The sequence below is a fragment of the Suricata suricatta genome, chromosome 1 (assembly GCF_006229205.1).
Source record: "Suricata suricatta isolate VVHF042 chromosome 1, meerkat_22Aug2017_6uvM2_HiC, whole genome shotgun sequence".
Taxonomy (NCBI): Eukaryota; Metazoa; Chordata; class Mammalia; order Carnivora; family Herpestidae; genus Suricata; species Suricata suricatta.
Genome location: NC_043700.1, coordinates 136,221,116 through 136,241,033, shown reverse-complemented (window position 1 = coordinate 136,241,033; position 19,918 = coordinate 136,221,116). Strand labels below are relative to the sequence as shown.

Genomic DNA, 19,918 nt, shown 5'->3' with positions numbered 1-19,918 from the left:
CACATCAATCACAATAATTACAGAAACCAAAGATAAACGTCTAGCCATAGAGAACTGTTACATATCTCCTTAAAGCCTAAAAACAAGGAAGCGTTTCAAATGTATCTTAGTAGGTAAGTTAGGGTAAAGGAAACATTTTCTCTTACTGATCCTAGTTTTTCATTTCTTCAAATGATCCAAGTTTTTAATCCCCTACCTCCACCAAACCCATTCCTAAGTAAGTGCACACATTTGTACAGATGACACAGAAAGTTCAATGTATAAATAACATAACCGTTATAATGTTTCTCTCCCTTTTTAAACGAATTTTTAATCTTGGGTAATTTTAAATCACAATCTACTAACAGTAAATACACATTTGTGGAACAAGAACCACATCACTATTCCTCCATTGGATATAGCTAGAAATAGAAACAGTGCCTTGACCGGTGACGGGATAGCAGTGGGGGAGGGGCACTTGTTCAATCTTCCTTCAAAACACTTGGAAGTCTTTGTGTTTTTTCTTCGACAAGGCTTTTCCCAGAAAATGCAGATATTTCAGAAGTAAATGACCAAAACCACAAGTCTCTCTTTGTAGGATGTTAGCACTTTTGTAGCACACGAATGTTACCTCCAGGGCTGGAGTGGCATCTGAAAGCACAGGAGGACACAGGCAACCAAAGAGTTGATGTAAAATCTTTCTAGAAAGTGCGTTCTATCTCACCTGCTTTCTCACATTGAATACATTTATGTTGTAAGTATCACATAGTCTAAGAAAACTTGAGACCGTAAACATCGAAACCAAGATTTTAAAGACAACCTTTAGGACAATTATCAAACAAAACTGTCATGTGTAGCACACCATCTCCTTTTATGTAAACAATGACTAGTTTTGACAAAAGAGATCCAAGTTGTATAGAGGCTAGAGTTTATACAGTATGTGTCAGGAATGCCTTGCAAAGACTTCTCCCAGTGCCTGGGAAAGGCTCTGGGCCAATGAGCAATTAAAACTTAAGATTTGATCACTTCATGGTAAATTCACATTTGATGTCACCAACATTTAAAATGCTTTGCGGAGATTAACAGGTTAATTCCAACAACACATTTATGAGAGTGTGGGATTTTACTATCATCCCATTTTACAGAGTTAAGAAGATATGAAACATTAGATGACTGGTCTGACGTCACATAGCAAATTGCCACACAAAAGATCTGATCTTTGGTTATATTTCATTTTTTAGTTATATTTAAAAGGAAGGCAATCCTGTTACCATTTAAATTGACACTTAATTTTTCAAGTCACTGTTGGTATTTAATCAAGTAAATTCTTAATTTACTGTTTTCTTTTTGTAAAAAAAATTTTTGAAATGTATTTCTCATGGGGGCAGGTCCCCGGTGGGGCGGCAACATGAGCCAGCGGGTCATGTATTTGCTGTGCAGACACGTGGTGCAGGCCTGCGGCTTGTAGCTGCCTTTCTACTGCGATGGAGTAGCAGGCCAGTAATAAAGTCCATCAGGAGAAAAATATATATATATACACATATATAAAGGAAGGCAGAATAGTGCTGATCCCTCTTTATTGGGAAAAAGATTACCAAGCAATCATTTCGTCTTTCTTGCTTTACGAGCCCAAAGGGCAAATGACTGATAAGGAAGATAAGTATATATCCTTCCACTGCACTCGTCACCCTGAATTCACATTACTGGATCCAATAAAATACAGGAGATCAGTTTAAGGGCAAGAGCTGTAAGCTGTAAGCTCTATGAAAAGGGATGAAAGCCCAAAGACAAATATTCCTTCTGTTTTGTTAAGTGGCACAATTCTTTCTCTGCCAGGTGTTCTCGCAGAATCAATCACTGGAGAATGTCTGAGCTGCAGAATTTGGCCTTTAGCGAGCTACAAGGTATTTCCCACGGAAGGTTACTTTGCATTAAGTGTGAGAAACCAGACATACCCAGTTCAGAACCAAAATGGCTCTCAGTGCTGGTGTTCCATTCGAGGCAAGTCAGCCTCTGAATCATCTGACAGGGGAGGTCCTGAAACCTAGAAGTTAATAGTCGAGTGTTAAAGATTCTCGAAAATTTAAAGGTCCCGCTCCCCTCGAAATCCCAATTCTTGTTGTTCAAAAAGCAGGGGTTTAGAATGAACTATTCATAGCTCAAGCTGCTTGCACAGAAGAGGATGATGAAGTAAGGGGCTGTTATTCTCTGACCTCTTTGTTGATAACGGTGTTAAAAGATGCTTCTGACGTACCAAAGTAGTGTAAACCCACTACAATCCATCTCTCCTACTTACCACAGACAAACAAACAAAAAACTTTGGGGAAAAATATGAAAAACAACTAGAGATTAAGGAGAGGGGTCAAAAGTTGGAAATATGGTCCTTCACGTGGGGGTAGGTTTCCAATTTTGTTTGTTTTTCACTCCAGTAACTTTGCCCAAAAGGCAGGCCCTAGTCTCAGAGTAGCGAAGAAATGCAAGAGGCTAAAAGTCTGAAAGAAACTCCCTTGTTATCCTGGAGAAATCAGGGAAAAGAGTCCCTGCAGGCCACAAAGTATGGGGGATATCTGCGGTCCTGGAGGCAACAGAACCGAAGCAGGGGACTCTGATTCTGTGTTCAGGCCCACGGGAGGCTAGCCCAGCTCCGGGTGCGCGCACGAGTACGGCAGCTCCAAACCCAGAGCGGCAAAGTCTCAGCGAACCGAACTGAGATGTGAGTCACCTGCACGAGCCTCCAGCTGACCCCTGAGCCGCACAGGCATGGGACAGATGCAGACTAGGATATCAGAGACTTAGAGTACTGAGATTTGAAACACTTCCCACAGGAGATAAGGCAGAATTTGCAGTGCAAACAAAACTTCGATGACTGCTTGCTGAGATAAAACGTCAACAATCTCCTGGAAGCTACACAACATAACATTAACAGCTTCCAAGATACAATCAAAGTTATTGGTCATAAAAAGTTTCAGGAATGTGTGATCGATTCTCAAAGGAAACGGCAGTCAACAGAAGCAGGAATATATATATGTTATATATGTATGTATAACTTAATTAAGTTTATAAAGTTCCAATATTTGGGCCATCCCAGGATCAGTATGAATGAAGAAACAGAAATTCTTAGCTGAGAAATATAATCCCTAAAAAGAACCAAGTAGAATTTTTAGGACTTAAAAATACAGTATCCGGGGGAGCCTAGGTGGCTCAGTCAGTTAAGCATCCAACTCTTGATTTTGGCTCAGGTCCTCATTTTGATCTCACAGATTGATCTGATTTTGATCTCACAGTTCATTGGATCAAGCCCCCCGCGTTGGGCTCTGTACTGTCAGTGCAGACCTTGCTTGGGATTCTCTCTCTCCCTCTCTCTGCCCCTTCCTGCTCATATACTCTCTCTCTTTCTCTCTAAATAAATAAAGCATCTGAAATTTAAATATCTCCCTGTATGCCTTAATAGCAGAAGGTAAATAGCAAAGTCAAAAGTCAAAAGACTTGAAGATAAATCAATATAAATTGCCCAAACTGAAGAGCCAAGATAAGAAAAAGAAAAAAAGATGAAAGAAAGCAGAGTCTTAGGAACTTGTAGAAAATACCAAAAGGTCTAATATCTATGTCATTGGATTCTTGAGAAAAAAAGAGAGTAGACTATTTTTGAAGAAATAATGACCAAAAACTCCCCAAATTTGGCAAAAGGGATAAATTTACAAATCAAGAAGCTCAGCAAATGCCAAACAGGATATATTCAAAGAAAACTATGCTTAGACACATCTTGTTCAAACTAATAAACACAAAACAATGAAGATAAAATCTTGAAAACAGCTAGAGAAAAACATTACATACAGACAAACAATTCAAACGCCTGAGAATGTTCTCATAACAAGAGAGTGCAAGGCAAGCTCACAGCTTCTGCCAGGAAGTCTTCTGCTTTCAGTCTCCTGCTACTTTTCTTCCCACGGACATTTTCCACATATAAGCTCATGTTATTTGGGTATGAATTTGTGTTTTTCACTATACCTACTTTCTTCTTTATTGTATCTTAAATACAACCGGAAAATGAACAAGTAAGAGTAAAAATGCAGAGCCATAAAAGGAATCGTTCAAATCAACCAAATAAAAATACTGAAGTATGAAGGCCACCAAAGCCTTTCTTCCATTTCTTGAGACAAGATTTCGTTATGTGAACCCTGAAAAGTGGTTTTGAACAACAGTACACTCACAGAGAGCAAGTAGAAAATTCTGCACCTTTAAAATCCACATTAAATTTAAGTTTAGAAGCATACAAAGAATGTCTTGAGACACTGTAGTTCCTAAAAGTAAAATCTGTGATAGTAATTAATCTTCATGCAATAGGAATTTGTTTAGTTTTGATTATATTGCTGCAGAAATTGTTAGCAAGAGATAAGGCGAAGAATAGCAGTCACTAAACCTTTTCTCAGGCCCACTGTGTCCGCTTCTGTAATTTGTCACCCTCAGCAATTTATAATTCCCCTTGTTTTAGAGCTCTACCAAATTATTGAAGGTGCAGTAGTAGAAAACAAGCATCCACATATATAAGGAGGCAACACACAGGTGCGGTCTAGGAAATGAAAATACTGAAATGAGGATGGAGACCTCAATTCCAAAACAAAAGTCTAGCATCAAGCAGAGGTGAGAAATCTGTAAGTACAATGATGCATATCCAAAGTTTATACCTACTTATGGTTGGCTCAGGAAATTGAAAAGTTTGCTAGTTTTCTTAATGTGAAAATGAGTTATTAGATGGTTGTGAAAGCAGCAGAAACAAATATTCTGTAGAATTAAGAGAAATTATGGAAAAATATTTATATATGGAATGGCAAATCTTTAACATGCACAGAGTAGACTGTCTTGGCGAAAATATCAAATAGATGATACATTTTTAAAGGATAAAGGCAATTCAAAGAGTAAAAGATAGGTTATACCTTTGGGTTTAATGCATTGAAATACTATAAATTACCACAAAAATTATATAAAAGCCATATCTAGGCTACATACACACATATACACACACACTTTTAATCTATAAAAAATTGATGACTGTAAGCTGAAAAATGTCTGTATAAGTATATATATACATATACACTTATATATATTACACATATTACATATATAAATATATATGTCATAAAGGTACGAAGTCCAATAAACAGTAAGACAAGACTTGACAAATAAAACTGTATGCATCTCACCAATAAGCCTGCCCAATCTTTAAGAGCAAGTTTTCCCTAAGATGCTTAGAAAGGACAAGAGGCCCAGGTTCTAGCCCATCTACAGAGCATTTCTGTACCTGATGTAATGCAGTACTGGGGGTGTGCAGGTCGATAGTGGCCAGAGAAGGAATTCGAGATTCTGTGAGATTTTTGTTCTCCTTCCTTATTAACCTGGAATTTCGAGCTAGATAAAAATAACCGTAAATGCATTTTAAAAATTAGACATTTGTGTTAGTTTTCCACATCTTATAACTGTCCGTCAGTATATACTTAGTGTACATATTTACATACATTAGTCTGTACATATTTACATATGTAAATAAAGTCACATTTTATTTTTAATATTCATTTATTTAACATACATTTTATTTATTTTTTAAGATTTTATTTTTCAGTAATCTCTACACTTAAGATAGGGCTCGAATTTACAACCCTGCAATCAAGAGTCACATGCTCCACTGACTGAGCCAGTGGGCACCCCAATTTAACATAAATTTCAAATAATTTAAACAAAAAGACTGAAACAGTAAAAGCATTATACATACCAACGCCTTCCAAGGCTCTTAATTCAGGGAGATGATTATAGTTCAGTTCAGGCAAACGGACATCTGTCTTTGAGTATTCCCTTCTTTTCTTATTTGCCTGAAGTAGGCTCTTTTCGCTTGTGACCTAAGATCAGAATGGTTAACACAAGTGAATTAGCTTCCAGATAAGCTTGGCCTGCCCCTTTTGTAACTACCATATTGATATCCTAAAATTTAGGAATTTAAGAATTGAGTTTCTTTATGTGGAATTTTCTGCTTGCTCTTTAATAGAGTAAGTGTTAAGACTCTTGGTTCAAATTAGTTATAAAATAATCAGTTCAAAAAAAGTATCTGCAATGTCCAAAAAAATAATGAGTTTAAACTATTAAATTTACATATTCACAGAGTGACAAAATACATAAAAGGTGTTTATAATAAATTATTCACATCTCAGAAATAAAGGTTGAGGCAGAGGGGAGGGATATTGGTCTTCAACCTAGGTGTTGAAGAAAATTTAGGATTAGCTCTGCCTCCATTAATTTTCATTAGGACTCAAGTGTGTCTTCTCCCCACTAATCTCTACCTCTTTTCCTGACTGCCTCTTAAAAATAAGGATAAAGAGAAATAAGATCTAAAATTAACAGCCAGTGTTGATTATGCAATGCCTGAAAGAAGGCTGACATCAATTCCAGCAAAGTGCTATTGAGCCAGCTACTCTGAAAAGCCTTGCTGATCAAAGTAATCTTCCAAAGCAGATCAAGAATGTAAAACACAAAAATATCTACAAAGAAATCAGGAGGATATTTTAAAAGGGAAAGTACTATGGATACAGAAATTGTGGGCCAAGAATAATGAAAAGAAAAGCAAATGTAATGCCCCAATCATGAGAGATAAGAAGAGAAAGCCATTATTTTTCAGCTTTGAGGATAATGAGAAGGGTAGACAAGGGAAATTTGAGAGAAAAATACTTTTTTGGGAATACATCCACACCTCCCATTCCCTGGCACAAGAACTCATTCACCACATTCTGGAGGCATTTTCTATGGTGCTAGACACATTCTAGGTGTGGGGTAGAGCTGTAAGGAAAACAAAGCATATGTTCCTGCCTTGGAAATGTACATTCTAGTTCGGGAGACAGACAATATATAAATAAGCAAATACAGAGGTGTATGCAATGGAAAAGAAATAAGCAAGGAGAGAGAAAAGTAATGGTAAACAGAATGAGTTCTAATATTAGGGAAGACCTCGCAATAAGGCCTCATGTAAGCCAAGGTGGAAAAGAAGCAAATTCTTCAATTCATCCAAAGGAAAAATGTTCTAAAGCAGAGGAAATAAGTGCAAAAGCCCAAATATAGGAGCATCTCTGGCCAGGTTCAAGGAATACAAGGGAATCGGTGGCTTGTAATAGATTGACCAACAGTTAGAGTAGCCAGGGGTCTGACTCTTGATTTCAGCTGGAGTCATGATCTCAGTTGGTGAGATTGAGCCCTGAGTCAAGCTCTGCACTGGCAGCGCAGAGCCTGCTTGGGATTCTCTCTCTCCCTCTCTCTCTGCCCCTTCCCTGCTCACGCTCTTTCTGTCTCTCAAAATAAATAAACTTTAATAACAAATAAAATTTCCAGAGAGAGAGAGAAGCCAGGGGTGGAATAAGAGGGATGGGGACCTGGGTCAATCAGGGACTTAGAAGCCCTGTTAGGACTTTGGTCTTTACTCAGAGATGACAAGTCAATGGCATGTTTTGAGTGGAAGAGTGATGATGACAATTTAAGTTAACTTTTAAAAAAAAGCATTCTGGGCACCTGGGTGGCTCGGTTGGTTAAGCATCCGACTTTGGCTCAGGTCATGATCTCGCAGTTTGTGGGTTCGAGCCCCATGTCAGACTCTGTGCTGACAGTTCAGAGCCTGGAGCCTGTTTCAGATTCTCCCTCTCTTCTGCCCCTCCCTGGCTTGCACTGCATGTGTATCTCTCTCTCTCTCTCAAAAATAAATAAACTTAAAAAATAAAATAAAATAAAATAATAAAAAGAAGCATTCTGACAGTTATGTTGAGCATAATGACACTCCTCTGAACCTTCCCAACACCTCTGAACCTTGTGCATGCTTCCATTCTTATAATCTGACATTGTTTTAATTTGTTTTTCCTTTATTAGACCATGGCTCCTTGAAGAGAGAGATTGATTCACCTCCAGTGTCTCATAATAAATAATAAATATTTGTTAAATGAATAAATAGAAAAATTTCTTTTTTAAAAAAATGTTTATTTATTTTGAGAGAGAGAGAGAGAGCATAAGCAAGAGAGGGGCAGAGAGAGAGGGAGGGAGAAAGAATCCCAAGCAGGCTCCGCACTGTCAGTGCAGAGCCCAATGCAGGGCTTGAATCCACAAACCATGAGACCATAACCTGAGCCAAACTCAAGAGTTGGACACTTAACTGACAGAGCCACCCAGGTGCCCCTAGAATACTTTCACCAAAAATCTGATGTGAGATACAACAATTTATCTTGTCACCTATTCTAAAAAAGAACTGATCACTAAGTATTAGGTTAAGAAAATTTACTATTTCTAAAAAAATTAAAACAGATGTCATTTAAATAATACATTTAAACATCTAGACTTACAAAACTTATTTCAACTTTAAGACTTTCACATTTATGATTGTGACAGGTTGGGATGATATATGTATAATTAAGGTTTCACTCTATGATATGTCTCCAAATAAGATTCCCAGTTCTTCACTATTATATTTAACATTAACAGAAGTCTAGAAATGACCGACTAATGCTTGCTCTTCCATCACTGGGAATAAAAGTTCACTTACTGATGTGGTCACATTAATATTATAAATGCCTGATGGAGAATGTTTATGTTGTTTAACAAATGGAATGCAATACTTCTTGGTTCTCTCATCCACTCTGCAACAACAACAACAAATGTAAGTGAGAACCAGCAGTAACTCTTTTTCAAGCATAAAACCAAAACCAAATGACACAAAACTAAGAGACATGCAGCTTAATCAGCATTTAATACCGACTCATAATCATACAATGCACATAATTCTGGTAAAATGTTCTGTCCTTTACCACTGCTCTCATGCCTCCCACCTAGCTCCCAAGTCCAACCAAATAAATTACTTTCCTTCCAGAAAAATTTCTCAAAGGAGCTTCTTTGTACCACCAAATACTCACAGACATACCATATAGCAGCAGCCCCTCAAAACCAATGATTTCTTTTATTATGAGGACCTCCTTCCACATTTTTAGACTAAATAGTTAGAGACCTCCTCACCTTCCATAGTATAATCCACTTTCTTAGGATTCAGGTGAATTTTTTTATAAAATACTGGTAATTTTCATCACATAGGCCAATAACCTTTTGAAACAGAATGCTTACAAGAGCGAAGAGCACCCAGAAGCCTGAAAGCAGAACGTGGCTGAATCGACCAGCGCTCGCAATTTGCAAACATACCCTTAAACAGCACACAGCACTTTGCTCTTATTTTCCTACTTCGTACCTGTAACTCTGAACTTCTGGGATAGTCCCCATTCCAGAATTAACACCAGCAGCCACCGCAGAAAGATTGGGCGCGAGCGGGGGGATTGCCACGCCGGGATTTCTGGTGTGATCCACACTGCCGTCGCCGCAATCTCTGAGGCTTGTGGAAGGCACTGTTTTGGTGTAGCTCATCCCTTTGTCAGGGAGACAGCTGGCATTTGAAACGCGACTGACTTTTTCAACTTTTTCTCCATCCATTTTTGACCCTTTTATTTTAAACACTTTAGAATCTTTAATTTTGGGATCAGCATTGGTATCCTGACCATTAATAAAAATGTTAATACCATTAATGATCTGAGGAGAATGAAAAATTACCTCTTCCTATAAAGAATATGTCAACTATAGCAGAATTCCATAAATATCATCTTCTTGTGCCCCTTTTTCTTTATTCTATCTATGGAATTAAAATTACACCCGGAATTCTTGGTCAGACATTTATTTTAAATAGAAATGCAATCCACACTGGCTCTGCTATATATCAGATTAATATGATACATACATATATCACATGTATATATATTTCAGTAGAAGAATGTGAAAGAGGAATTAAGTATCACTACTTTTGCTCTTACATATCTAAAGTCAGAAAATACACAATTGAGAACTCCTTCTTTTGGTTCATTTGAAAAAAGGGGAGTGGGTTATTGGTCGATTGGAATTACCTTACCAAGAACAGATTCTGGATAACCTACATGCAAATGTAAACGTCACGTAAATTAAATACCCAAATCTCAATTTTAAAATGCTCTACTTTATACAAAAAATTTCTAAATATTTTTCTCTTGTTCACTTAAGGAAAAAATGGTATGTGCATGTATTCATGTTTGTGTGTGTATATGTGAGTACGTGGGTCTACATGTTCTTAGATGAGTATGACTTCCTGACAGGACCCACTGCACAGTCTGGTACATACTCTGGTACACAGTAGACACTCAATACATGATATGTTAAGATAGTTTTTCAAAAGGTAAGGTCTACAGAGAAGATACATTTTTACAACTAAGCTAAAAAGTTAACAACTTGCTTACTACTCAGAAAACCTTTTTTCATTTTCATTTATTTTTCTCAAAAAAATCAAAGGATATATTACATTTAAAATTTAACACACATGAAAACATGGACATTTACCTGTACCACAAGCGTTTTCCTATCTTCGCCTAAGGAATCATCTTTTTCCTTTTCCTTCTTTCTGCTTTGGGATTTTTTAGATAAAGAAATATTTCTGGCATCTTTCTGTACTTTTAACTGTAGTTCCTGAGAAAACCTATATAAAAATACATTTGTCAATACAATAAAAAATTGTAGGGGCGCCTGGGTGGCCCAGTGGGTTAGGCCTCTGACTTCGGCTCAGGTTATGATCTTGTGGTTCCTGAGTTTGAGTCCATCCCCTGCTTGCATGCACTCTCTCTCTCTCAAAAATAAATAAACATTAAAAAAATTTTTTTAAACAATAAAATTGTATAAGACAGATAAATCCAGAAAAGAATCATTTTCAAGATATTTTCTTAAATTTATTATTAAACTAGACTATGTTATTTAAAATGAGAAAAATTATCAGGGCACCCTGAGTGGCTGAGTCAGTTAAGTGTCCAACTTCAGCTCAGGTCATGATCTCACAGTTCGTGAGTTCGACCCCGGGTGAGGCTCTGTGCTGACAGGTCTGAGCCTGGAGCCTGCTTGATTCTGTATCTCCCTCTCTCTGCCCCTCCCCCACTCACATTCTGTGGCTCTCTCTCAAAAATAAATAAACATTAAAAAAAATTTAATGAGAAAAAGCGTGGCCTAGATTAGCAGATCTCAGAGGGTAGTCTGTAGAACCCTGGGAACCCCTGAGAACTCCTCAGGAGGCTCACAGGGTGAAAGCTATTCTTGTCTGAATACGACGAAGACTGTTTTTCTCTACATTAACAGTGGCCCTGTAAAAAAAAAGTGTAAAAGCAGTGGTAGGGCAAACTGCTGGCACTTTGCCAAGGATTGAAGCAACAGCACCAAACTATTCTAACAGTTATTGCCTTCTTCATACTCATACACACATTCTCAGTTTTTTTTAAAAAGGCAGTTTTGCTTAAAAATGTCCTTTATGAAATAATAAAGAAGTATTAACTTTATTAAATCAAAACCTTTGAATACAAGTCTTTTTTCATATCCTGTGCGAACGAGGGGATATGCATGAAGCACCCCGCACCCCCTGCCCAAGAACCGAAGTGCAATGGCTGTCTTAAAAGGAACTGTGTTATTGTTGGAGATACAAACTCCACTAGCTTCTTTTTTTTTTTAAGGTTTTTTTTCTGCTTTTTATTTATTTTTGAGAGACAGAGAGAGGCTGCACAAGCAGAGGAGGGTCAGAGAGAGAGGGAAACACAGAATCTAAAGACAGGCTCCAGGCTCTTAGCTAGCTGTCAGCACAGAGCCTACCGCAGGGCTCGAACCCACGAACTGTGAGATCATGACCTGAGCCGAAGTTGGACGCTTAACCGACTTAGCCACCCAGGCACCCCTCAACTAAGCTTCTTCTTTAATGCAACATTTTTTACTTGAAAGAAAGGATAACAGAAAACCACAGTTATTCAGACTTGGAGTATTCTGCAGACAGTTTCTTTTGAAAAATGAAAAGAAAAACAACTAACAATATTTGTGTTAATGATAAAATTCAAATTTTTATGCAAAATTAGAATTCTCTTAAACTTGTGCCCACTTGTGTGACCATAGCTGATTCCCAATACCTAAAATTCTTTTTTCTCTTTTTTTTCTTTAAAAAATTTTTGTTTAATTTCTGAGAAAGAGAGCGCGTGAGCAGGGTAAGTTCAGAGAGAGAGGGAGGGGTGAAACAGAATCTGAAGAGAGGCTCCAGGCTCTGAGCTAGCTGTCAGCACAGAGCCTGATGCAGGACTCGAACCCACAAATTGTGAGATCATGACCTGAGTTGAAGACGGACACTCAACCAACTGAGCCACCGAAGTGTCCCTAAAAAGACTTTTCTGATGAGAGATGATGTGAGTTTTTGATACTATATAATGAAATATGTCCCCATTTTAAAGATCTGCATTATTTAGCAAAACAGTATATTCTAAATGACTAATAATGATGTCACAAAAGCACACAGGGCTAAAAGATCTATTCAAAGTGCAAGAAGATAGATAAATGGATTTTAATGTAACAGAGTAAGGGAAGTTGACTAATATGTTTCAGATTCCACAATGCAGCCAATCCATAAGAAACTACTACTGCCAAGTTTTGGTACAGTATCAAAATTTTGGTTATGGAATCAATAAAAAATACCCGCAATTATCTTAAAGGGCTATTAAAATACTCTTCCATTTTCCAACTACATATGTATGTGAGGCTAACGTTTCTTTGCAGATTTCAAAACAACATATCACAACTAATTGAATGCAAATGCAATACGAGAACTGAGGTATCTTTCATTAAGCTAAACACATTTGTAGAAATACAAAGCATTGTCATTGCCACTCATCCCACTATTTTGGTTTTGTAAGCTGCACTGATGCCAGCAGCTGAGACAGCACAAGAGACCGCACCGGCAGCTGTGGCACTCATTTGGCACATGAAGGTCCCAGCACGGGTGTGAGTACAGTGGCAACAGGAAATGCATCCGTACCCAAGATGGTGGCATCACATAGCTCATAGCAACACACAAATCAGTGATCTGAGTGGTAGATGTCACCACAGGGAGAAGAAAGAAAAGCATGATGTAACTGCTTCATGAAAACCAAGATCCTTAATTTAGTGACTATAGGGGACCACTCCTAGGAACGGCATTATTGCTAAGGCTGAAGAGAGGCAGTGTGGTAAATATTTGAGATCATATAAAAGCAGGTGGGTACAGAAATAAGAGAAATACCCTTACTTTAGCTCTAGGTTGGGGCACCCCGGAAAACATGAGACAGTACTATACCTCTCAGCAAATCCATCCACATGAAAGAAATCATGGTGCAGGAGCTCAGCACAGAAGGGTCTTTGGTCAGGGTCAATATGTAAGCATTTCTAGAAAACAAGGAATACATACAGCTTATTTCAAAGAAAAATTGCCAACTTTTAAATTTCTAAATATAGAAAATTGCTCTTTATAGTCAATGAACTTTAAAAATATAATAAATGATAAAGAAAAAAATACACGTCTAGACAATGACCACTAGTGGTTGTTAATATCACAAAAAGAAAAACCATCAGACATGTAATGTCTCTAGATGGAAATATACAAACCTCTTATGACATGGTCTTGCCAAAAATCAACCTGATTCTGATCAAGCTGTAGCTCTAGCTTATAAGAAACACAAGACAGAGGAGCATATTAAAATATACTATATGGATAATTCTAAGGGTCAAACAACCTACTTTCCTTAACAAATAAATTGAAAGGTTTAAATAAAAAAGAGATAAAGATGAGCTTGTAAATTAAGATATATCAACCAATTGTGATCTATAGACTTCATGTAGATCTTAGTTCAAACTATAAAAAGAAATTACGATGAAACTTTGAGCATTGGTTAGATGTTTTATTAATATTAAGGAACTACCGTAAACTTTCAAAATTTAAAGCCCTTGCAAAATGGAAGGGAAAGGGCCTATTCTGTGTACATCACTGTGCTGCATACTTCGCATAGATTATTTTATTTTAATGCAAGTCTTGATGTGATTTATTAGGACCACTTAATGCCAGGAAAAATAGAAGAAACTCAATAAATAGCTTTACATGAACAAGAAAAATTCAACAAATGATTACGGTATTTGTAAGTGAAGTAATATGATACCCGGGATTTGCCTCAAAACGCTCCCGAAAACGGAGCCGAGGAGGGTGACGCAGGTAAAGGAAGCCTGTCAGGGAGCTAGGTGTCGCGGCTCGATGGGAAGTGCACACGGGTTCTTGTACTGCTATTCCTTCTACTGTTCTATGTTTGAAATTGTCCATAATAAAGTGTTTAAAAGCTACAGAATTCTATTATAAAGGGACATAAATTGGATAATACTTTAACCTTAATTCCCTTTAAATCTCTATAGACAGATCATAAAGTTAGCCTCCATAAAATCTATTTAAATCTGTTAGAATATTACATAGAAAAGTAGAAATGTATTCTTCTAATAACTTGTTATAATTGTTAATAAGCTTAATAAACTTTTATTAATGAGTTATTTAAAACATTTAGAAAGCATAAAATATCATGAGTAAATATGATGTGATCTTAGTGCTTTAGATATACTGCACTTATTTTATCAATATTTCAGGACAGTCCTAATTAATAAGAATTTTTTGAGCTAACAATTCCAAAACGTCCAGTGAGAATTTCCCTATCCTCCTCAAACACAAGGCAAAAGTGATGATCCTTTATAAATTAGCTTCAGCAAATCTAGTGGCTAAGCAAAAGCCTCCTTAACAATACAGTCCAGGTCATGATCCTTTGCCCTATACTTTAATAATTTGCCAGTTCTTGGGGCGCCTGGCTGGCTCAATCAGTTAAGCTCCCAACTTTGGCTCAGGTCATGATCTCATGATCCTTGAGTTCAAGCCCTGCATCAGGCTCTGTGCTGACAGCTCAGAGCCTGGAGCCTGCTTTGGATTCTGTGTCTCCCCCCTCTCTCTCTCTCTCATTCAAAAATAAATAAACATTAAAAAAATAATTTGCTAGTTCTTTACCTTTCTTTTTATTTCCTTATCCTACTTTTCTTCTCTTTTCCACTTACATAGGCTTGCATTTCAAATGTTAAACATTAGAAATATATTGTTATGAGGATGTTTTCATACTTAAAACATGCTAGATAACACTAAATGGTTCTTAAAACAAATACAATTTTTAGGCCTTCGGGCACCTGGGTGGCTGAGTCGATTAGGCATCCAACTCTTGATTTTGGCTCAGGTCATGATCTTGCAGTTTGTGGGTTTGGGCTCCGTATCTGCTGACAGTACAGATCCTGCTTGGGATTCTCTCTCTCTCCCTCTCTCTCCCTGTTCCTCCCAACTGGTGCTTGCTCGCTCTCACGCTCGCTCTCTCTCTCTCTCTCTCTCTCTCTCTCAAAATAAATAAGCTTTAAAAAAATTTCTTTAACAATTTTTTTCAGGCCTTTCTCCTTGAAGATCTTCTTACCAAATTTCTTAATTTTTAAAACTCTTAATGTAAAAAATTACAGCCACCAAGGTCCAAATGCAGGGTACTACCATTGTGGCATGGATATACCTACTTTTATTTTATTTTTTTATTTTTTATTTTTTGAGGAACTAAAAAAGGAATTTGTTTATTGAGGGCAAGAGGATGCAGGTGATATAAAAAATGAAAAGCTTATCTGGCTTTACTGACTGTACTTGCCCTGCCCTTCAAACGGGGATTGCATTTTATGCATACATTTTCTGAGGGTCCCGATCTGCTCATGGAATCCTTTATACAGCGGGGAGCTGTGGGGCAGACTCTGTGAGGGACCCTCAGGAGAACTCTCTTGGGGTGGGAGGGCGGCTCGGTGCTACCTACGTCTTCCCCTTCTGCTTCATGAGAACCACAAAATAGTCACTGCACGCGATGGTGCGCCCGGCGAGGAGCGAGAAGCGGAAACCCACTTTGCCGTCCTGGCACTGGTCCAGGCCCTTCATTATTCTGTCCACAGCCAAGGGGTCTTTTTGATTTTCCAAAAATCCAGGGAACTCCTTTTCCATCAGTACCCTCAGGTTCTCCTTCTTTAAGTAGCTTTTGTCCCCAGCAAACTTGTGGAATGTGAACATCATCGTTTCCATGGCGTGTTACATTTGAGACTGCATTTTGGTGAGGTCTGTTGAAACCTTGGCCAGAGGCGCGGCAAGGACGCTTGGTCGGCTGGGACGCCTGGATAGACCTACTTCTAATGTGCCAATAAGTGGCATGACATCCCATACTAAAACATCTTATGAGAAGAAATAGAGGTGAACAATAAAGTGATAGCCAGTTTCCCCTCTACTCTGCAATCTAGGAGAAAAAACTTTCACCCAAGAACAAATCAGGGTTACTGCAATGCATGAATCAAAGCACACCTGGTGAAAGGTCCAAACATTCACCACTACAAGCAAGGAGGATCTTTGCAGAGGACTGATCAGTGGGATAGAGCAGTCAAAAGGCAACAATAAAGTGCATTCAACACACTCCAAAAACACTTCCTGAAGTGTCAGGCCCTGGACAGTGTATGACCCTTTTTAAAATAATAGTACTCACAGATGCAGGACACAAAAAAAAGCTATTAAAAATGTAAAAGATAGAAACCTAGCTAAAGTAACAAAATGGAAGAATTCTCCTCAAGAGAAAATCCAGAAATAAATGACAGCCAGAGAATTGCTCAAAACAGATATAAACAATATATCTGAACAAGAATTTAGAATAACAGCTATGAAACTAATAGCTGAGCTTGTAAAACGTGTAGAAGACAGCAGAAAATTTACTGCTACAGAGATCAAAGACCTAAGAAATAGCCACAATGAATTAAGAAATGCTATAAATGAGATTCAAAATAAACTAGATATAGTGACAGGGAGGATGAAAGAAGCAGAGGAGAGAACAGGTAAAATAGAAGATAAAATTATGGAAAATGATGAAGCTGAAAAAAAGAGGGAAAGGAAATTACTAGATCACCAAGGGAGAATTAGAGAGGTAAATGATTCCATGAAATTAAATAATAACTGTGTCACTGGAGTTCCAGAAGAGGAAAAATGAGAGAAAGGGGCAGATGGTTTATTTGAACAAATTACATCTGAGAACTTCCCTAATCTGGGGGAGGGAACAGGCATCCAAGTCCAAAAGGCACAGAGAATTCCCTTCAAATCAACAAAAACAGGTCAACACTGTGACATATCATAGTTAAACTGGCAAAATGCAAAGATAAAGAGTTATGAAAGTAGCTAGGGACAAATAAGCCTTAACCTAAAAGGGTAGACACATAAGGGCAATAGCAGACCTGTTCACTGAAACTTGGCAGGCCAGAAAGGAGTAGAAGGAAATATTCAATGTGCTGAACAGGAAAAATATGCAGCCAAGAATCCTTTATCAAGCAAAGCTGTCTTCAGAAAAGAAGGAAAAGTAAAGGCTTTCCCAAACAAAAACTAAAGAAGTTCATGACCACTAAATCAGACCTGTAGGCGATCCTAAGGGGGACTCCGTGAGTGGAAAAATAGCAAACACTGTAACATATCAGAGACATAACCACAAACATGAAACCTACAGATAACACAATAGCACTAAATCCATGTCTTTAAATAATCACTCTGAATGTAAATGGACTAAATGCCCCAATCAAAAGACATAGGGTATCAGAATTGATTAAAAGAAAAAAAAAGATCCATCTATATGCTGCCTACAAGAGACTCATCGTAGACCTGAGGACACCAGCAAATTGAAAGTGAGGAGATTGAGAACCATCTATCATGATACTGGACATCAAAAGAAAGCCAGAGTAGCCATACTTATATCTGACAAACTAGCTTTTAAAACAAAGACTGTAACAAGAGTTGGAAAAGGGCATTATATCAATTAAGGGATCTATCCATCCAGAAGAGCCAACAATTGTGGGAGCACCTGGGTGGCTCAGTCAAACATCCAACTCTTGATTTTGGCTAAGATCATGATCCCAGGGTCAGGGGATCAAGCCCCACATTCGGCTCTGTGCTGACTGTGTAGAGCCTGCTTGGGATTCTCTCTCTCTCAATCTCTCTCTCTCTCTCTCAAAATAAATAAACTTAAAAAAAAAGGCTAACAATTGTAAATGTTTATGCCCCATCATGGAGCACCCAAATATATAAACCAATTAATCACAAACATAAACAAATAAATGTATGGATAATAAAACCATAATTGTAGGGGACTTTAATACTCCATTTACAGCAACAGACAGGTCATCTTGGCAGAAAATCAATAAGTAAACATGGCTCTGAATGACACATTGGACTTAACAGATATATTCAGAACTTTTCATCTTAAAGCAGTAGAATACACATTCTTTTCAAGTACACATGGAACATTCTCCAAAATATATCACATACTGGTTCAAAAAATGGTCCTAAACAAGTATAAAAAGATTGAGATCATACCATGCATACTTTTAGATCACAACACTGTTAAACTTGAAATTAACCACAAGAAAAAAATCTGGAAAGACCTCAATTACATGGAGGTTAAAGACTATCCTACCAAAGAATTAATAAGTCAACCAGGAAACTAAAGAAGAAATTTAAAAATACATGGAAGCAAATGAAAATCAAAACACAATAGTGCAAACCCTTTGAGATGGAGCAAAGGTAGTCCTAAGAGGAAAATACATTGCAGTTCAGGCCTATCTCAAGAAGCAAGGAAGGTTCAAATACACAGCCTAACCTTACACCTAGAGGAACTATACAGGCAGCAGCAAAAAAAAGCACAAAACCAGCAGAAGAAGAGAAATAATAATTATTAGAGCAGAAATAAACAATACAGAATCCAAAAGAACAGTACAACAGATCAATGAATCTAACAGCTGGTTTTTTGAAAGAATAAACAAAACTGATAAACCCTTGCCAGACTTCTCAAAAAGAAAAGAGAGGACCCAAATAGATAAAATCATGAATGAAAGAGGAGAAATCACAACCAACACCACAGAAATATGAACAATTATTAGAGAATACTGTGAAAAATTATATACCAAAACCTGAACAGTCTGGAAGAAATGGACAAATCCCTAGATACTCACATACTACCAACACTCAAATCAGAAGAAATAGAAAATTTGAAAAGACTCATAACCAGCGAAGCAACTGAATCTTATCAAAAATCTCCCAACAAATAACAGTCCTGGCCAGGTGGCTTCCCAGGGGAATTCTACCAGACATTTAAAGCAGAGTTAATACCTATTCTTCTCAAACTATTCCAAAATAGAAACGGAAGGAAAGCTTCCAGACTCATTCTATGAAGCCAGCATTACCTTGATTCCAAAAGCAGACAAAGACCTCACTAAAAAGGAGAAAACACACCAATATCCTGGTTAACAAGGGGAAGTAAATTTCTCAACAAGATACTAGCAAATTGAATTCAACAGTGCATTAAAAGATTATTCATCATGATCAAGTGGGATTCATTCATGGGCTGCAGGGGTGGTTCGATATTCAGAAATCAATCAACATGATACATCATATTAAGAGAAGAAAGGATAAGAACCATAGTATCCTGTCTCCCATCCAAGTACTAACCAGGCCCGAACCTACTGAGCTTCCAAGATCAGACAAGATCAGGCACGTTCAGGGTGGTATGGCCATAGACCATAGTATCTTGTCAATTGATGCAGAAAAAAGCATTTAACAAAATACAGCATCCTTTCTTTTTTTTTTTTAACTATTTCTTTTTTTTCTTTTTTTCTTTAATTTTTTTTTATTTATTTTTGAGAGAGAGAGAAAGAGAGAGAGAGAGAGAGACAGCATAAGCAGGAGAGGATCAGAGAGACGGGGAGACTCAGACTCCAAAGACAGGCTCCAGGCTCTGAGCTAGCTGTCAGTGAGTCTGATGCGGGGCTTGAACCCACAAACCGTGAGATCATGACCTGAGCATAAGTCAGATGCTTAACCAACTGAGCCACCTAGGTGCCCTCAGCATCCTTTCTTAATAAAAACTCTCAACAAGGTCAGAATAGAAGGAACATACTGAAACAT

General features: G+C 37.6%; 1 protein-coding gene and 1 pseudogene across 1 annotated transcript in view; both read right to left on the bottom strand.

The window, feature by feature from the left end:
• Window positions 1-279: 279 nt before the first annotated feature.
• Window positions 280-19,918, bottom strand: part of CDKL2 (cyclin dependent kinase like 2) — a 48,155-nt gene continuing 28,516 nt past the window's right edge. Inside the window, exons 7-14 of the mRNA XM_029927768.1 lie at window positions 13,193-13,281; window positions 10,405-10,540; window positions 9,236-9,534; window positions 8,543-8,636; window positions 5,747-5,870; window positions 5,279-5,385; window positions 1,935-2,023; window positions 280-630 (exon numbers count right to left, since the gene is read on the bottom strand). Coding sequence (XP_029783628.1) covers window positions 1,958-2,023; window positions 5,279-5,385; window positions 5,747-5,870; window positions 8,543-8,636; window positions 9,236-9,534; window positions 10,405-10,540; window positions 13,193-13,281 — 915 coding nt within the window. The 3' untranslated portion in view covers window positions 280-630; window positions 1,935-1,957. The remainder of the gene's footprint in view (window positions 631-1,934; window positions 2,024-5,278; window positions 5,386-5,746; window positions 5,871-8,542; window positions 8,637-9,235; window positions 9,535-10,404; window positions 10,541-13,192; window positions 13,282-19,918) is intronic.
• LOC115286665 lies at window positions 14,006-16,039 on the bottom strand (annotated as a pseudogene).